We start from the raw sequence: 21650 nt of genomic DNA on the forward strand, positions 1-21650 counted from the left end.
AGAACGTTCTTCAAGCACTTTTTTACAAGGAATTTAAACATGTCATCGTAGTTTTCAAGGCGTTCTTGATGTCAGAGTTACAACACTGAACTTTGTTTCTTTATGGAAGCAATATTCGCTTTTTGTACTTTGTATTGAAAAGTGTTTTTATTTTTGATTACAACGATGTATCACATGATCTGGTGTTGCTACAGAGGCATTTATTGAAAAAATTACATCTCGAAATTAAACGTCGTAGATTAACATATTTTATAAAAATTTTATGTTCGCAATTTTTTTCTATCGTTATTAGGAAGCACTTTCAGTTGTAATTATAAGTGAATTCAAAAATTGACAAATTCGAATTCCGCGCCCTCATTTTGGAACTTGGCGCGACAAGGTTGGCAGCTCTGGGGAAAAAGCCCGCCATAATAGTAACACTGACGCTAGACGGTGTGGTTGTGTTGTGCTCTTTATTTTGTGTTTTTTCCTTGTGTTTGTGATTGTGTTATTAAAAATAAAAGTCCTAACACTAATTATTCGTATGGTGACAATCCCCGAATGTGCAAAAGCCCTTGATAAAGACGATTTACCGATTGCATTTCACCCCTCCTGTTACCAGATCCTGTGTTGCTTCCTTTTCTCCGGTACCAGGTGAGTTTTCCTTTTTATAAAACAAGGAATATTTTCATAATCGTAGAGTTAGGTAAAAGTATGGAACCAAGCATTTTACGAAAAAAAAAAACAAAACAATTAGTATGTCATCAATGGGATTATTTTTCAAGAATAAAATTTTTCGAACTCTCGTTTAGTTTTTGAGTTATTATAAATAAAATTCAAATAGTGTCCTATTACAGCGATTTTTTGGCAAAAGATTATGCTCTAAAAAGCTCAATAATTTTATTTTTTAACTAGTGTTTTTTTTTAAATAAATTATTAAAGTAGTTGATGTAGAAAGTACTAATTGTTTTTTATTAGTACATAGTTTTGTTTTCAAAAATTCAGTCTTTTGGGACTATTTGGATCATTTTAGAGACGATTTTGCCATGGAGAATTCGGTAGCTACTACTTTACGGACGATAATAAATTTGAAAAAGTAGAATTGTTGTTTATTACACTATAACCTTATAAATTGTCACATTGTGAACCGCTTCCCAAATTTTATACACCAGATTTCCTCTAGGCTTCTTTAAAACTTTTTATTCGAAAGTTCGAAAGACATCAGATATGAATTGTGATTATTAAGGAGTTAAATTAAAATAAGAAAATGATACTTTTTTGCGGAAATAACCCGAAAATTGTGAAAAAAAAGTATTTTTTGAGAAAAAAAAATAGCAAAAATCAAATATGAACTGTTCAAAGTTACTTAAATTGTATAGAAAACTTTGAGTAGTTAGTAGTACTTGAAACTTCGAATTGATACCTATTTCATAAAATTCGTTGTTTTATCTAAGTTTTCTAGTCGTGTTTAAAAAAAATACAGATTTTATATGTTACGTTAAAAAAAAACTAAGCTTACCAAACTTTTCTATACCTTCCTGCATATTACAGTGGAACACGGTTATAACGAACACTCAAGGGCCTTTAGAATTTGTTCGTTACAAGGTTATATCCGGTCATTTTGTTCTAACCGAACGCCGCCTTTAAGAAGTAAATTTCAAGTTAAATGAATTCTAAAGCTTGAAATTGATACATGAAACTAGTTCAAAAATTGAGCATTTTTGCATTTTCGAGCGTTTAAGCTTATTTTTGAGATAAAAACAGTGAAATTATTTTGCTAAACCGTGATGGTAAAAAATTAATAAATTGGATCGAAATAAATATCTTAAGATTTTACCTTTTATGCGTTATATTACAACGTTTTGTATCAATTATTGAGCATAATATTATCGAAAATTTTCCAAAAATAACCGAATTGGGTAGGAAATGGTGTTAGTTTTGTTTTTTAAGTATGTTTTTGGGCTAAAGCCTAAAAAATCATTAAATACTTGTTAACCTACCTAATTAATTTAGGAGAATTTTGGGAGCGATTACCTATGCATATTTTTTAGTTAGACAATCGGTGTTTATTTTACGAAATATTATTTTACAGAAAACAATAAATACATGATTGAGAGTTGGGTTGCAAGTGGTGAAAGTTTTACTTTTTTCGAGAGATTTAACATGCATTTGCAATAGAAACAAATATTTTTGCGAGATTTTAGTAAACCTTAATGGGAAAGCTGTAAATTGCTTAAACACAAGAAAAAATATAAATTCCAGTAAGTAGTTATTCTGATTAAACTATTATTTTACTACTTTTCAAAATACAGAGTGCATGAGTGAAGTGAGATTTTTAAAAGCTTTTGTTTAATTATCATTACTGTGCCGAGGTAAATTATGCGGTAATTCATTATCCACTAAAAGCCATTTAGTAAACATGCTACAGTGTGGTTGTATGAGCATTTGGCTTTTCCCGAAAATAGTATCAATCTTCTACATTACGTAGTTTTTTTAGCACTTCGAAAGCGTAATTCGTTGTAATGTAGGTTTGGGAAAGTTATTTTGTTCAAATTATTGCCATCTAATGCAGTGGTACGAAAATATTGGAAATAATCCAAACGTCTTCTTTGAAATCTATGTTTTTTTATGTTTTCCCTCTATTTCGACCGAAGCGAAAAATATTAAAAAAAAATTCGAAAAACGTAATGATTTTTTCTAGTATTAACAGAATATCATGATTGTTGTTAGTATTTTAATTCAGATTATTATTTTTTCATTGTTATTTATTTATTTACTTTTGATATTGATATTGTACAAATTTTTTGGTTTTTAGCTCAGCTTTTTTGAGTCTTATGATTATACAGCATGATTCCTTTGAGGCTTACATTAGGAACTTTTTAACTTCTAAAAAAACTAGAGCTATAAAATTTTGCATACGATGCAAATCGACCATTCCGAGCTTAAATAAATTATTTTCAAAGTGGCTGAGCTTCCGGAACTACAAAAAAATTGGCGCCAACTTTGAAATTTTAAATAGTAATCAAACATTTTTATTGCATCTTTGAATTCACCTTTTTAAACTGGGTATAACTTACCCAAGTTGTTGGTGCTTATCTCTCATAGTTTTTGACAAATGTCAATTTTTTTGTTAAAATTTTCATTTGCAAGGGTTTATTTAAAATATCACAGTCCTTGAACCCTTTGCGATATATGAGTATTTTTTTTGCATTCGATAACTGAAGCTTTAAAGAGTTTTCTAGAATTTTCAAAATTATTAATTGTCAAAATTCATGGCTAGTATGATTTTTTTTCAAAATGATTTTCAAAAAACTGCTATAACACAGTTTTTTCAAATGGAACGACCCTATTTTTTTTAACGGTAATCGTAAGAAGAAGAATATTTATGGTGATTTTTATCAACACGTCCTATAGCTATCTCTTACAGTTTTTGAAAAAAATCACAAAAAACGGATTTTACTTCATAATTTTTATAGTTAATCAAGTAGACATTGCAAAATGGTCAACAATTGTCAAACTTCAACGTTTTATTTAGTTTTTAGTTGGTTCATTATCGAATAAAACAATAATATTTAATTATAGTTTATGGTAACTTAGTGAATTTTGCAAAGTAACTCAGTCAGTTTGCCATCGAATTTTAAACTTCTTGAGTGAAAATGGTATGCAAATATAACATATCTGTTAATCAATGGCACAATTCAATCATATTTTTCGAAAGTTTACTCGATTAAAATGAAAACAATGAGCTAGAATTCTGTTTTTTTTTCGATTACTTCAAAAACTGTTAGAGCTAGATATAGAAGACGTCAATAAAAGTCTGCATTAAGATTGATGTTTTTTTGATTGCCATTGAAAAAACAATGTCGTTCCATTTGAAAAAACTTATAGTAATTTTTTAGTCATCAAAATATCATAGTAGCCTTGCAATTTGACAGTTGGTAATCCTAAAGATTTCAGACGACTCTTCAAGTATTTGGTTAAAAGAATTATTTACTTATTGTAAAGAGTTCAAAGGCTGTGATATTTTAAATGAACCTCTGCAAATGAAAATTTTAGATTAGAAGTTAAAAAATTTGTAATATAGGTTTTTAAAGAATCAGCCTGTATTATAACTGTTTAACGATGTACTTTTCTTTATGTTTGTCTAACGATCCACTCATCTAAGTTGTTTTTGCAATCCCTCATAACAAGATTGTTTCCACCTTATGCGTAGGTATTGTTATTCTATTAGGACTGCTTTTGTCGGACTTTTATTTTTATAGGAAGCATATTTTTTTAACCTTTTGTGTAATAAGTGCAGACAGGAGAACATTTGAAATCTTTCTCTTTAAGTTAAAATTAGATTGTGAAATAGGAACTGAAACCTTCTTTATGAAAGATTCAAAACTTTAAGTAACTTATATTTAGACTGTGTCAAAATGAAACATATGGACAGATTTACAACGTATATTTTTCGTGTAAATATAAAATTTCACCATCTACTTGACTAGTTCCAATCCTCGTGCCTAAAACGGACACAAATAAGGAAATTTTCCCATTTAACCTGACGCTTTCCACTTAGTTTTTCTTTCGTGTTTAACAAGAAGGTTCGAACTAACTGGCGTAACATTGCGTGCCAGACAAAAATCACGAAAGAAATAGAGGGGCACTTAACTAATTTGTCGGAGCACTCGTTTTGTTGCGACCACAGTCTTTCCAAGCATATTAATCACGCTAATCGTTTTTCTTATGCAGCAGCATGCATATGAACGGCGTGTTTTCCCCGTCTGGAAGCAGGAGGATGCGTCTGTTGGCATGGAAACGACGCCAGATTCAAAGAGGGGGTGTGACGGTTGCAGGGAGCTTTCGTTCAGAACTTGGTTGGATACTACTTTCGGATGAGTTCGCTTTCATATCATAAATCATTACTTTATTAAATGAAACGATATGACTAAAGCCGCGATGTTCTTTTACTTCCGGTCAAAAAGCTCGTCATCTTTTTGTCGGCGGTGGGGACTCACGTCGTAAACAAAAGTTGGGGCAAAAACTACCTTGTGGTGGACGTAAACGAAAAAGTGCAACTTTTGACCATTTTTGCTGCTTAACAAAGTGTAGCCAAGAGTTAATTTTTTTGTAAATAGTATTTCCTCTCTCATTTGCTCAGAAAAATGTATAAGTAAATAATTGAATCTATACTATATTCATACAGGCTTTCTATATTTTAGTTATAAATTTCAATTACACATATTGATTCTTTTACGGCCTACATTAGAAATTTCGGGTAATTAATATTTTCATATTTTTATTTTTATGGATATTAATATTCTTAATTAATTAATTTTAATTTTAAGGAGGAGTAGAATAAATTAAAAAAAATTAAATAATTTAAAAAAATTTAAATTTGATCCGATCATTATTTTTTGAGATATACAGGATGATTCTTTTAGAACATTTGATAACTTCCAATATAGCTAGAGCTATATGTACTACACAGTAACCACACATTTTAATCTAATTTTTGAATTTACCTCTTCAAACAAAAAAAAATTATCCAAGTTGTTAGTACTTATCAGTCATAGTTTTTGACGTGTGCCAACTTTTTATTTGCAGGGATTTATTCAAAATATTACAGCTTTTGAACTCTTTACAATAAGTGAATAATGCTTTTTGCATTTGATAACCAAGATTTGACGAGTCCTCTAAAGTTTTCAGGATTGTCAACTGTTAAATTGCAAGGCTACTATGATTTTTTGTAAAATGAGGATTAAAAAATAATTATACCAGTTTTTTCAAATAGAATGATTCTGTTTTTTCAAGGGCGATCTTATGATCATTGATTTTTATGGAGACTTTTATCTACATTTTGTATATCTTTTTTACTTTTTGAAATAATTACAAAAAACTGATTTTAACTAATTATCTTCATTTTTATCGAGTAAATTTTTGAAAAATACGCTAAAGTTTTGCTATTAATTAATAGAGATGTTTAATTTTTTCAACTTTTTTATTCAAAAAATACAAAATTCGATAGCAGACTGACTGAGTTACTTTACATAATTCTTTACATAAATCAGCTTAAAACTAAATGAAATGTTGAAATTTGGCATTTGTTGACCATTGTGCAAGGCCTATTTGTTTAACTATGGAAATTACCATTTAAAATCAGTTTTTTGGAAAAATTTGAAAAACAGTAAGAGATAGAAGACGTTTTTACAAAAGTTATAATTAATATCGATGTTCTTTCGATTGCCGTTAGGAAAATAGGGCTGTTCCATTTTGAAAAAAATCATACTATCTTTGAATTTTGTCGTTTGACAATATTAAAAATTTTAGAATTCTCTTTAAGCTTTCGGTTATGGAATGCAAAAAAGTTATTAACTTATTGGAAAAAGTTAGTTCAAAGGCTGTGATATCGTAAATAAACCCCTCCAAATGAATTTTGTAACAAAAGTTTTCAAATACCTAAAAAAATTATGATAAATAAATACCAATAACTTGGGTAAAAGTTTCTCAGTTTAAGGTACATTTAAAAATTCAATAAAAATGTGTGGTTACTATTTAAAATTTTAAAGTTGGCGCCAATTTCTTGTAGTTCTGGAAGCACAACTATTTTGAAAATAATTTAGTTAAATTTAGTTAATATGGTTAATTTTGGTCGTATACAAAATTTCAAACTTTAGCTATATTAAAAGTTAAAAGGTTTCTATTGTTGGCTCTAAAAAAATCACCCTGTATATCTCAAAAGTTACGGTCAGATCAAATTTTGCTTTGCTATTAAATACTTTTCTATCCATGTAAAAATTTTCAAATTTTTTCTACCCTTTGTTATAGTTAGAATTTATTAATTAAGAATGTTAATATCAATAAAAATATGAAAATATTAATTAATCAAGATTTTATGATTTCTAGTGTTATTTTAATACATAAATAATGATGTTTTCGAGCAAAAAAATATACAAGTTTTGCTGGCACTAATATTACGTTATTTTTTCTATTGAAAATAGAGTCGTTCCATTTAAAAAAACTGTGTTATATCTTTTTTTTTGATATCCATTTAAAAAACATCATACTAGACTTGAATTTTGACATTTGATAATATAAAAAATGTCAGAACGTTCCTCGAACCTTCGGTTATCGAATGTAGCAATATGATTCACTTATCATAAAGGGTTTAAGGGCTGTCATATGTTAAATAAACTTTTGCAAAAAAATGTCAACAAAAAAACTGGCATATGTTAAACATTATGATAGATAAGTACTAAAAAATTCAATGAAAATTTGATTGATTTGAATCGTATACACAATTTTGAAAAAAAATTCTTTTTCTTTATCTAGTATGTGAATTTTTTCGATTTTTTCTACTTTTTCTTAAAATTAAAATTAATAAGAATGTTAATATCAATAGATAGAAAAAACGAAAATATTAATTACTTTAAAACTTATTATTTCTATTATTATAAAACAACGAAGCTTAATAAATAATGATATTTTTGAGAAAAAAATATTATATAAATTTTGCTAGCTCCAAGATTACATTGAATTTTTAATTTTTACTTAATTAATTATTTTTTGGTGCTAGCAATATAGTTTTATGGATGTTTATCATAAATAACATTTTATTAAGCATCGCTTCTATTCTCAGATGACACAATAATAAGAATTATTTGCAGCTAATTAATTAATTAAATTGAAAAAATTCATAAGCATAGTGAAAAATACCTACACAGTCTTTGATATCTGTGTGAATAGGTATTTGAGATTAAGAACAAAAACATAGCAGATTGCAGATCCACCCTGTTAGCTTTTAGGGTTGTCGAGATATTAAAAATCAAAGTATGAATTCATAAAACGCTAGTGGGTGTATGGCGTATAGGTCTGTGCTTTTACATAATTAATTCTCGTTTATGTATTTTTAATACTGTTTGTGTCGCTGGATTAAATGCGTTTCAAATTAATCTTAATAACTTTCGATCGATAATATTGTTACAAAACCCTCATGCTCAAGTGCAAAACAAATTATGTCTATTCTTTCCACCCCAGGAAAAGCATTCGTCATCTCGTTTATCGCCCTAGCACATTACGAAATAAAGTACCCTCAGTTGTATTCTACCAAAAACTTGGATAAGATTCTTTTTATTGTTGCTTGTTTCATATTTTTAAATTTGTTTAATATTCGTGCGTGAAATGCAGCATGAATTTTTAACAAATGGGGAAACCTAACGGAAGTAATAGTGCAAGAATGGAAATGTTTTTCTGTGCTTTCTGTGTAGGTATCGTAAAATTTATTCATTTGGTTTGTTTGCACCTATCGATCGTATTTCCTATTTCAATTCATAATCATTTATAAAATCAAATTTATATTTATTTTGTTTAATAACTTCCGCATGACAAATGCTGAAACAATACAGGTAATTACTGTAAAGGGGCTTGTATTTTGTTTATAATAAAAAATTATCTGTTGTTTGCTTAATGTCTGTACAAATAAATAATTATACCTCCATATCCTAGGACCCTAGGTATTATCAGATGCTTCCTGATTTTTTTCTTCATTTCCATATTTCTTTAATCTCTGCCCAAAGTTATCTTGTAATGATCAAGTTTTATTGATCGAACGCCAACGATACCAAGAGGAAACATCGACCTCAAACAAAAACAGTCCACTTTTCTTAATTGTTTTGATGCGATATAGACCGCATTCGGGGGTGTTTTTCTTTTAATTTATGGTACCGTAAATTGTAACGTGTTGAATATTGATATTTTGAAAATTACAAGGAGCATTGCTATTAAAAATGGAATTTGTTTTTAAGTAAATGTTTTCTTCTTTATTACAACTGGTATACTGATTTTAACTATTTGAAGTGGTTTAATACCATGGTTTAAATAAATATAAAATTCTTGCATGATTTTCAAAACCAGGTGAAAAAAATATTACTTACTGCAGTAAAATTGTTTAAAATGGAATACCCGATTTAGATATAATTTTAATAATAATAATAATTTATTTCTATCAATTTATAGAGATGTAGTAACAAAATTGATACGAAATACGTCAGTATTATACACAGAAATAACAATAACATAAAAATAATTTTAAGACATAAGTCAAAAAACCTGTCTATTATAGAATTCATTTAAAGTATATGGTTCGAGATCTAAAATATAGTCAAATATTTTCTTTTTAAATAAATTTAAATTACAAGGTGTGCGTAGATGCACAGGTAAACTATTGTATAGTTTTATACCTACATAATGAGAATTTTTTTCCATCAGCTTTAGTTTGTGTCTTGGATACTCTAAGTCTACTTTGCGAGTGTTGCACTTATGGTCGTTAGTGACATTAAAGAGTAGATTCTGTTTAAAAAAAAATAAAAGTAATCTATATATGTATAAACCAGTTACTGTCAAAAAGTTATTGCTTTTAAAGATGTTCCTACAAGTTTCATTATATTTTAAGTTAAACATAGTTCTCATGACTTGTTTTTGAGCAACAAATACTTTTGATATCTTTTCACTTTGCCCCCAAAATATTATACCGTAGCTTAGTAATGACCGAAAATTTGCGAAGTATATTATTCTTAGTCGTTCAATGTTAATGTATTTTTTTAAAACACGTATTGCAAAATGTACTGAGTTTAATTTTTTTAATAAATTATCTATATGATTAGTCCAGCTTAACTTATGGTCAATACATATTCCCAGAAAATTAGTTTTCTCTATTAATTCAATTTCTTTAGATAATATTACAATTTTATTCGGTTTCTCTGTATTCTTGTGATTACATATTGCAAAATGAATGCCGTAGGTTTTTTCAAAATTTAACACTAATTTATTTTCTTTAGTCCAGTTTATTACCTTATTCATGCATATCTTTGCTTCTTTCATTGTATCTGTCATATTTTCACCCCAAATTAAGATGTTTGTGTCATCAGCAAAGTTAACTGCACTATTGTTGTCTGAGGCTGTTAAAATGTTTAATAGGTCGTTTATATAAATTACGAAAAATAAAGGCCCTAGTATACTACCTTGAGGTACACCTTGTTTAATTAGAAGTTTATTTGATGTATATGAAGTACTGTTTTTTGTTATGTGACCTGCTGATACCTATTATTAAGATAAGATGTGATCAACTTTAACATGATTCCTCTTATGCCGTATTTCCTTAATTTCCTTATTAGGATGTTATGATCTAGACAATCGAAGGCTTTGGAGAAATCTAAGAAAATTCCAAGAACCACCTTTTTTTCTTCTAATTTATCTAACAGAGCATTAGTGAAGCTAAATATAGCTGAGTTTATTTCTATTTTACTTAGTACTTGCAAAATGAATAGCAGAAATTTATTAAGCAATCTACTCTACATATCCTTATAGGTGTAATATACGAGTAAATCAGACTTTATAGAAATCAAACGTTTATTAGGTTTGATTATTATTTTGTATTAACATGCAATCAACCTCTCCTCCAGGATGAAAATAAAACTCATATGTAGTTCAGAAATAGTTTCTGAATATGATGCAATTAGTGTTGTTATTAAATAAAATTGAATTTTCCTGTAAGCATAAAGATAGAATAGGGATTGACGTAGTGCAGCTGAGCGAAAGAAATTTAAATAAAAATATACGAGTAACTTTGCTCGAACTATATTTTGCAGACAGGTGGAAACTTTTTCCATTAAATGTTAGAAAAATATAACCATTTTGCAAAAAACAAATTATTAATAAGGCACGAATTGTTTGTGGAAAAGTAAAGATTGTATTAAATTGTACATTTACTTGCTTCATTGTAAATTCTGTATTAAAAAAAGTAGTGGATTGACTTCGCAAATTTGTCTCTTACAACATTTGTTAGATCTGACAAAAAAGGTTGTCAAGAATTTTCAGTACTAAAGAAAGTAAATACAAGTTATATTGTAGAAAACAAGAAAAAAGAAGAATGTTAGGAAAAATAAATCAAAAATATAGAAGCAAATAGGTCGCATAAAGATAATAATTGAAATAGTAATTTTTGACCGAAAACTTAAATTTTGAATTTTATACTAAACCACGCGTATTCACTTCAAATAATTGTTTACGAAATTAGTGCAGAAAAATAAGAATCAAATTTTGAATTAAACGCACTTTTACATTTTAACTTTAAAAATTATTTTTTTATTTATGAGTTGCTACTTGTGGCGTCGTAAATTTAGGTGACAATGTGAACTGTAATTGGGGTAAGATTGTAAAAGATTTCGTTGGGATATTTGAATGCAGGCATCAGTTTTATTGCAAGACTGTAAAAAAAGGACAAAAGGTCTGCTACTGGTAACTGATCTCTTAGTTGGCAAATTATACCATCTTCTAATAAACTACGCGTCCGGTTTGCGTCTAAATCAAAAAGACCGATTATTTAACCAACCAAGTAAAAATTTATAATTCTGAAACCAGCGTTTGATGGGCTAGCAGGTAAGGATTTATTTAGTTTAAAAACTTTATAGTTAAATTAACAGTTAGTGCCTAAAAACTCACAAAACTGCTACGACTTTATTTATTAACAAAAAAATTTAATAAAAACTGAGAATGGTCCTTATGAACGTACAGGCTGATGTGTAAAATTTCAGAATTTTTATTTCATTAGAAGTCGCGATTTTCTTCGGTGCGCGATAAGGTTGCCTAAAGAAGATATTTCTGATTTGTCGCAAGTTGCTTTTGAAGTCGCAAAATTTTTTTTTTTGAAAACATAGCGAATTCAAATATTGAAAAAATTTGTGGGTCTACGCTAGGCCAGAATTCTAAACCCCAGTGGTTTAAAGAAAAATCTATTAGATTAATGGCCAGTAATTTCGGTAAAGTGTGTAAAATGCAAATATCAACAGATACTAGTAATACTGTAAAAAGTATTTTGTACTCAAATAACATGAGAACAACTAGATTGTCGAAATCTTTAGAACATGGGATTATTAAACTATTGAAACATTTGAAAAACTTTACAATCTCCAAGTAATAAAATGTGTAAAATTTGTAGATTCAGAAAAAAAAAATTGGCACCATAATTTAAAAATTGAGGTATAGCTTGCGATATTATTGAACGAGACGACGACTTTTGGTCTACAAATGTCCCAAATTCTTGAAAATTTTTATATGAAAGCAATGCTACCTGAAATTATTGACTCAAGGTTCAGCAGAAATAACCGCTGGGAAATATTTTGCGAAAAGACCTTTGATAATTTGTTTACTATATTCCTTGTCTTTGGTTATTGGTTTTTGTTTATTTTTTTAAGCACAATAGTGTCCTTTCATGAGGGCCGTGTAATTGTTTTAGCACGGTGTAACCTATTGTGCTTTTTAAATACACTGCTACGAAATTTTATAAATTAAAACTTTGCACATTGCGTGTGATTTTGCCAATTATAATTACACGTAATTATTTCTTCATGTTTAATTTCAAATACCGAATGCGACTAAAATCCTGGAATTATGCATGTTTATTTTCTACTTATACAGAAAGCCCCCATAAGCTTGTGTTTTCGCACTTGTATTATTAATAATACACTGCCGCTCAAAAAATTCCGGACATTTTCAAAATTTCTGTTGTGATGCATGAAAAATTATGAAAACTTTTATATTCTGTTTTTTCAAGAAACAGCATCTTCGCGATGAGAAAACAAAATGAAACAACAAAAAGACATTTAAGAAATTAACATTTAAAAAAAATGTTCGATTAGTCTACCATTTTCATTCAAGAAGTTGAAAATTTGATGGCAGACTGAGTTACTTTACATAATTCTTAAAAAAAGTAAGAGTAGTGATGCATATGGTATTAATATTATTATCTTTCTAACTATCAAAAACCTCATAATCTATCCTTTAACTATGCTATTATCTGTTATGCTATTATTAATCTGTGTGTAATGAACAATGCTTACCCCCCATGTTTGAAGGGAGATAATACCCATTTTTAAAAAAGTAAATGTCAATGATACTGCAAACTACTGACCAATTTCTTTAACACCTACACTCTCAAAAATTTTCGAGATACTAAAAAAATCAAATTAATTCTCTTTTTGAAAACAACTATTTATTCTCTAAAAGTCAATTTGGCTTTAGATATAATAGATCGACTACTTCTGCTTTACAACTTCTGTCACAGCTGGTCAGTGATGCATTTGAAAATAAAAATCAGCTTCTGCTGCTTGCTATGATGTAACTAAAGCTTTTGATGGCATTACACATAGCATTCTTTTAGATAAACTGCAATACTATAGCTTTTCATCTAATTGTATTGGTCTAATATCATCTTATCTTCAAAATCGTAAACAATTTGTTCAACATAAAGACAACGTTTCCAGTTGCTTATACAATAGATTTGGTGTTTCTCAAGGATCTGTATTGGGACCTTTACTGCTTTTAATTTATATTAATGATCTTTCCAAAGCCACACGTTCTAATATAACATTATTCGCAGACGATACCACAACTGCATATAGTCACTGTGATGTTAATTCATTTCATAATATTTCTTTATCCTCGGACAAAGATATCAAAATATGGTTTGAATCAAACTTAATGAAGACAAAACACAATTAATTACATTTTTGTTACGGAACATTGATGAATCTTCAAAAGCTATTAAACTATTAGGTCTTTATGTTGATATTAAACTTACTTGGGAAAATCATATAACTTACATTGCCAAAAAAATATCACATAAAATTTAATTATTAAGACAACTCCAAAAAGTTTCTTTCAAAAAAACAATTATCACGGCGTATCATTCCTTCATACGAAGCCATTTAATGTACAGTCTACTAGAGTGGGGGCATTCTTGTTATACGAAAATGCTATTTGCGCTCTCCATTTCTCCAACGTAAGTATCCGCATTATTAATAATTTAAATTATAGAGAGGATTGGCGCAAGAGTTTCGCAGATTTGGAGGTCATGACACTTCCTCTTTGTACATTTATTGTTGTTTACTTTTTGTTAAAGATAACTTTTCACAATTTTTAATAATAGATCATGGACATTATACTTGTCATAAAATTATTATACTTGTTTAAAATTCTTCAATATTTTTCGTTTTCACATTAAAACCTTACCTTGTAAAATAAATATTTAAAAACTTGGTCAAAGAATTTTTAGTAAAAACTTCATTTTATTCTTTTAAAGAATTTCTTTATTATAATTTTTCCGTATTATGATCTTTCACTTAGAATAAATTATATAAGATGTCCACTTACATTGTTTCTGTCACTATACTTATTTCTGACTTGTGTAAATGTCTATGTTGTATATTAAAGATTATGATTATGATTGTGATTATGATAATTCACTAAGTTATAATAAACCATAATTAAATATTATTTTATTGCTTATTTTATAATAAATCAGCTAAAAATTAAATAGATTGTTCAAGTTTTACAATTGTTGACCATTTTCCAACCAACTATGAAAATTACAAAGTAAAATTCGTTTTTTTTTTGATTTTTTTCAAAAACTGTAAAAAATAGATAAACGACGTATTGATAAAACTCACCATAAATATTGATATTCTTTCGATTACCGTTAAGAAAATAGGGTCGTTCCATTTGAGAAAACTGTGTTATGGCAGTTTTTTGAAAACCATTTTGAAAAAATCATACTAGCCATGAATTTTGACAATTGACAATTTTGAAAATTCTTGATGACTTTTCAAACCTTTGGTTATTGATTCCAAAAATATATTGACTTATCGCAATGAGTTCAAGGGCTGTGATATCTTGCAAATAAAAATTTTAACAAAAAAATTGACATATGTCACAAACTATGACAGATAAGTACCAACACCTTGGGTAACTTTTACTCAGCTTGAGAAGGTAAATTCAAATATGCAATAAAAATGTGTGGTTCTTCGTCGTGCTCTAAAACCATTCGTGTCAGAATAGAACCTCTTATAAAACTCGTATAATAATATACTATTTTATGATCGATTTTTTCCTATAATTATGCGACTTTCAAAAATATAGAGTACATCCCTTTTCGTCTAAAGGAGGTCTTGGCCCGTGCTTTAAAAACTTAACCGTAGCTTAATGGTCGAAAACTTCACTTAACTAGGTAGGTATTTTAATTACAAAAAATGTCGACCTTAATTAATGAGTAAAGTCATTAAAGTTATGAGTCAGCGGACTCAAGTAAAAACTGTCCGTGTCTCCGCGGTAAAACAAATCCGTATCATTTCACCCCGACCCCAAAATAAGAATCGCCCGGTATTCGAAATTTGCGATTTGGTCTGAAGAGTGCGTAATTAGGATGATGAAGTGTGCTAACAAGCGCTCGCTCGCGATCCCTCCCGAACGTCACATCTGATCCCCTGAAAGAAGACAGGCGCGAGCGCCCTTCGCACAAACGTGGGTCCTCTGCGTCTGGTTTTTGGTATTCCTTCCTCCAGTTTGTCGGCGCACTTGGCGAGGGTCCGACGCGTCGTTTTAGCGCACCGAGAGCGTCGTTCGTGTGCAGCCGTTCGATGAATGCAGCAGCAAGCACCACGGTGGTGATGTGTTGACAATGCCTTTGTGAGTGTCTGGTCGGGTTGTTGTTTACGAGAAAGGGCGGATTGAGAGCCTTTTTTGTTTCATTGTTGCTGCTCGCATTATAGCCAGGTATTGTTGGATGGAGCCTTTTTCTGTATTGTTGCCGCTGATATCGGGGAAGGTTCGGAATGATACATGAATTTATCATCGGGGTGGTTTATCTTCGACTTCTTTGCCACCACGCGCTCGCTGATTTATTTCCAGAGCTTTTTCAAGAAAGCACGGATTAAGATCGGTTCATCGCACTGAGCCAAATCTACAATTAATTTGACCGATGGATGCACGGCCCGGGTTTTTCCTAATTTTGGGATCAGATTTAAATCGGAAAGAATTTATACGTGTTTGGATTTCCTACATAATGGATGAATTTGTGTCGTGTTGACTCACATTCATACATAAATAAACTGCCGCCTGCGGCTTTGTGAAGGTCCATTGCGGATAACATCATTCAAAAGATGGTTCAGTTTCATCATCTGATGTGTACGATCCTCCAAGCAATGCATAAAAATATTGCCAGCTAACTACTTTTAAATTTCCTCAATTATAATAGAAACATAGTACCTAATAAAGTGAGTACGCAATTATTTTAATTAAGTCGAGCGAAGTTAAGTTTTATTTTTGTAAAAGAAATGGAAAGAAATTTCAATCTCAAGCACTTCCTCTAGTCTAGTTATTTTTGCTATTGTTGCAGATCGAGTTGGGATTCTGATATCCTTCTGATATTTAAATTAATAGTGTTCTCTAACTCCTTTACTATTTTTTCTGAAATACTTTATTTTCCTACATTGTAAGATATATTAAATAAAATATTGTTTAAGTATTTCAAGTTTTACTTCTTCTTACGTAAGAACAACTTTATCTTTTAGCGCCATCACGAGAGTGTTAAATACTCTCTTATTTATTAATGTGTTATTGTTATTCTAAATTCAGATTCGATAAAAATATCTGTATCTGAAAGCGACAACAGCCTAAGTCCATTTTTTCCAAAAAAATAAATGACAATTAAAAGAGAACACTGAACACATTTTCTGTTTGAAACAATGCATAAAATTTTGCCAACGGCACTATTTACAAAAATTACAGATGTTTAAGTTAATTAAGTCCAGCGTAAAGTTAGAGCGGCAAAGTATTAATTCCAAATTATTAATAAAACAGAATGACCATTGAAAAAAAATTATCTGTGTTTTTATTTTTTCACTTGTAACGACTGGAATAATTTTGTTATAAATTGTAAAAATCCCTATTTTAAAGTGTACTGAATGAAATTAGAAGATTTCTTTGACTTTTTTAGCATTTATTTGAATGTAACATCAGTACATCACCTCGTCTTCCAAGAGAAAAATGTGAAGATAAAAGCTAATTTTAATTATTAGAAGTTGTTTGGTTTTAGTTAAGAGAAACAGACATAGGAAAATTGTGTTCTAAAACACAGAAAATATTAAATGTGTTACCTAATTTAAGGACAAAACGAATATAGCCTACGATAACTTCATGACACGGCTTAATACTTACTTAATAAATATATTTTTAATTGTTTAAAAAAAATCATTACAATTTTACTGCAAAATTTACTTCTTGGACACATTTTTTTGGCTTTTTATATATTAAAAAAAACTTTATATGTTTAGAGCATTAAAGTATTAAGTCTTTTTAGTGCTTTTTATTAATTATAAATCGAATACATTATTACATGAGAAGTTTTTTTAAATTAGTTCTGAACATTGAGCATCTTGCCTAAGACAATAAAAAAGAGCTGTGTCTTTGTTTAATTCAAAATAATTTGTACTGTCATAAATTGCCAAACTAAAGATAATCACAAGTACGACTTGACAATTAAATCTTTCTTGTCGTATATATTTAAAAGCATTTAAGTAATTTGCAAAAGAAAGTCAACTTGTAGCTGAAATTATCATCTTTTTAAAAAATATACAAGGTGAGCATCTTAAAAGTATTTTTCGCTATACTTATATCAAAAACTATGAATTATACAGAAATCTAGATGTTTGTGTCAGTCTAAAATAACCGATACTTCAATGATGTTTTGAGCAAAAATATGTGGCTAGGCGTAAAATTACGTCTATTTGAAATTCTAATTTTTATTCTAACGACATTTTTTAACGCATTTTTTTAATTCTTATTGTAACGAAATTTTTAACATATTTTTTGTTTTTTTTTGTTTTTAGAAATTTTTCAAAAAGTAGAGAGTCCTATTAAAAATTAACTAATGTTGATTTTGACCTACAAAGGTTACTGAGATTCTCTACCTATGGAATGAAAGCACTATGTATAAATAAAAAATAAGTTTTGTTTCCACACACGTTTCTCTTATAGCCCTGATTTGTCAATTTTGTGATTTTCACCTTTTAAAAGTTTGATTTCCCAATAATGATGACGATGAGCTTTTAAAAATTTTGTACATAAATGGTTACGCTCTGTACCAAAAAGAAGGTATTACGAAGCTATCAAAGATATTCCATAACACAAGGAGGAAGAGGAAGAGTACGGGGAAAAGTAGGAGGTTGAAAAGTTTTGTTTCAATAAAACGTTATAATCAAATTTCTGTTTATATTTGAACCCTCTTGTAGCTATTTGATAAACCTGTATCTGTCTTACAATACGAGTATTTAGACTAAAAAATATAACAAATTAACAAAAAGAGTGTAATCTGGGATTCATCTTAAATCAATTTTTTAATGAATTATTTTTCTAATCTTTATTTTTTAATTATTTTCTTGTAAAAAGCTAGGGGAGTTAACTTATAATTTAATTTATTTTATGTGGAAAGTACGTGATTTTACAATTTATGATACATTTCGTTTTTGAACCAAAATCTTTGTTTAGGTTTGCTTGAATCAAAATCAGAACGGATTGGACCGTAAACATAGAATAGAACAAAACAGTAAAAATCTAAACCTGGCTAAATCAGGTTTAGCTTTAGTTTTTCAGTGTCTGATAATCTAATTTAGTAATAAAACATTTTTCGAAGGCACTTTTGTAGATTTTGTTGAGCTTTACAAAAAATTCTTCTTCACGGAATAACAAAAATGTAGTGTAAATAATGGAAAAAATGTAGTTTTTAATTACGCTTTATTGAAAAAATTAACGAAAATTTGCCATCATCAAGTCCTAGTAATACGCGTAACTCTTATAGATTTACATGGACATCTAAATTTGCGCGTTTAAAAAGATATTTCTTTACTAATATTGTTCAATTTTTTGCTGTTGAACTAATTTATTTTTTTACTTGTTAATTAAATCAGTGTTTGCTGATATTTTTCTACATTGTGCAATTTTTTCCTGTTTTATTCAACTTTTCCAAATTATTTCAATTTTTTCAGTAGATAAAAAAACTGTCTGTGAAGCTGTCCTTGGCTTGTTCTTCCAAACTGACCATTTTCAAACGTAAAATTTGCTTCTTGGCCAATAATAACTGATCCACCTAAGAGATAATATCACTTGAATTAAACTTGATTCCGCCTTTTGAGTATAGATAGCAAACTAGCACCTAAGAAACTAAATGCAAAGTTCTGATTGTCCGACCAAAATTATCTTTAGTTTGACAAATAGTGACGGTAGAGTTGCTAATCTGTTGTGAATCTAGTAAAGACCAGAGAATATTGATTTGTCACAGTCGATTAAGTTCATTAGTTTATTGGATCATATTGAGTTAAAAGTTGAGTTAACAAAAAAAACACATTTTCTTATTTAAACTTAAAATAAAATAATTAATGGCATGCAATAGAAGTTCGTTTAGTGTTTGTTTGCGCCACAAAAATTTGTTTTTTCCTAACCAGAATTATGAGTTATTTGGCACACAATAAATTTCAAAATACTCTGTATAAGACTTTCGACATTTAATAACAATTATAAAATTGCTTTTGGCCGTAACTGCATTATCTTTACCAATATAAATAAAAATCGTGCAAAAACTTTTGCAAATTTTGTAAATCAATTTTTTTTAAGTTATAGGCACTTGCAACCACTAATTAGTGTTAGTTAAGCACATGTAATTACAAACTGATTTTTGTGATTTGTTGATCATAATGTAAAGCCATATCGTAAAAATATTCACATTCATACAACCTGGAAATTTAGAAAATTGATTCCAAAATAACATTCTTTATTTGTATTTTTAAAACTTAAAATTAATTGTTAAAAGGACGATTTTTTTCTATAAAAAGTCATTTTATCTTACTATATCAGAGTAATTCGTTTTTTTTTTGTCTAATAGTTTGGTAGAATATTTTGTAAATAAGTTTAAATAATTTTAGTTTCGATCAGATTTCGTCAACGATTTTGATAACGAAATTTTTTGGACACTAAAATATCTCATCTGCTTAATCAATATTGCACTCAAAATGCTTACAAATTAATGTGCAACTCAACTTATCATTATGATTTTTGAGTACTTAATAGTACATTACACACTGCCTTCTTTCATTAAGAATGCAGTTCCTGTTTGTAATAAGAGCAACCATTGCTCAACTTGTTTAACTGATTGTAATTTAATTTTACCAATTAAAAGGAATTAGACTCATTATTTACACAATGCTGTCACCACTTGCGGGTGATAACATACGAGATAATTAGAACAAGTTTTGTTTTCTCAGCGTGTCTTTACAAAACTATAATTTTGGTTTGTTTGTTTTTTGCTTTTTGGTTGTTTACAGATTAAAGTCTTTGAAAGCATGGTGTGTGGTGAAGAGTCGTGCAGCGTCAACTCTTTGTAATATGCTTTTCGTAACGATCTTTTGATATGTAAGTGCACTGTTGCGGCAAAAAGACTCACTCACAATGGGAAAAATAAAATCAACAGTTTACATATAGAGGTTCCAGTTGCAACAGACTGTACAAAGGATAATAGCTTTTCTACCACTGCTACATCTGTTCAACTTTAGAGCTTACAAATCGAAGTAAGGAGGATTTAGAGTAAATAATGCACCGCTAGTTCATGCCTAGGTGCGTTTTCACAATTCGGGAACAGATCATTTTGTTGGGCTTATTCTAATGGAATTTGTTGTAAAGGAAGTCAATTGAAGTGAATGTGGCGAAATTGCAATTTTCACCAGAATAAAGCGAAAATGTATGGCGCTTATAAAAATGCGCATGCATTACATTTAAAGGAAATTTGTTTGGACGCTGCTGTTGAATTTTAAAATTGGGGCAAGGCGAACGTACATGATCTGTATTAGAATATTTATTACGACAGTCGATAAAATTTTACAATAAATAAGCACTGGAAATTAAGGTAATAAAACTGAAAATTAGTTAAAACGATTGACACATTTTTTATGTACTTTTAATGGAAAAATCAATACTTCTGTCTGGTTGTCTTTGCCTGATGTTGCGTACTTTATTTCGTTTTAATTTTGTACAGGGTGTTCGTTTTTCCCACCATGGGGATCTTAGTTATTGTAATATATACGAGGTCGATTAAATTAAGGCAAAGTTGGCCATTTTTATGCTGAATAATTATCTGTAAGAAATTTTGATGTGACATTTTTAGTTTTTGAGTTATTGGAAAAAAGCGGAAATTTGTAATTTTCGTTTTTATATTTTCAAGAAAAAACCAAAGGAACGACGTTTTTGACTAGAACCTTCTTGAAGCACCTTTTTACAAGGAATCTAAATTTGTCATAGTATTTTCCAATGCGTTCTTGATGTCAGAGTTACAATACTCAACTTTGGTTTTTCTTATGGAAGCCATATTCGCTTTTTGTATTTTAAAAAAGTGTTTTTATTCCTGATAACAACGATGTATCACATGATATGACGGAATCTTACATGCTGATCAAAATGGAGAAAAAAGCATTTTTGCGAAGAGTGCTTTGGAAAAAATCCAACAATTTTGTTTTAAGCAAACTAGATTTTTGAGATTTAACTGAATTTGGATCTGAATGGTCTACTTTTCCGCCAAGCTTATTGTAGCAACGTTTTCTTTTTACACCATAAAGTTTTACAACAGATAGTGGTGTTTAAGATAAGCAACCTTCACAATAAGGTTATGACACGAAAATATTTACGATACTGATCGGTTTGTCTGAACGACTACTGCCTGAATGGATTACTTTAGCGTTTGGGGGTAATCATAATAAAAATATAACGGTGTACAAAGAAAACGTGCTACAATACTTCTTTAAAAACAAAGTAAC

The 21650-nt window shown here is 29.2% G+C and overlaps 1 protein-coding gene across 2 annotated transcripts in view; it reads left to right on the plus strand.

The window, feature by feature from the left end:
- Window positions 1-422: 422 nt before the first annotated feature.
- Window positions 423-21650, plus strand: part of tei (teiresias) — a 359103-nt gene continuing 337875 nt past the window's right edge. The window contains exon 1 of one of the 2 annotated variants that reach the window (XM_064355624.1): window positions 423-633. In XM_064355624.1, coding sequence (XP_064211694.1) covers window positions 524-633 — 110 coding nt within the window. In that variant the 5' untranslated portion in view covers window positions 423-523. Of the gene's footprint in view, window positions 634-15346; window positions 15568-21650 lie in introns of those variants that run through there. The other variant, XM_064355625.1, reaches the window with a different exon arrangement.

This window comes from Tribolium castaneum, chromosome 1, assembly GCF_031307605.1.
Source record: "Tribolium castaneum strain GA2 chromosome 1, icTriCast1.1, whole genome shotgun sequence".
Classification (NCBI taxonomy): Eukaryota; Metazoa; Arthropoda; class Insecta; order Coleoptera; family Tenebrionidae; genus Tribolium; species Tribolium castaneum.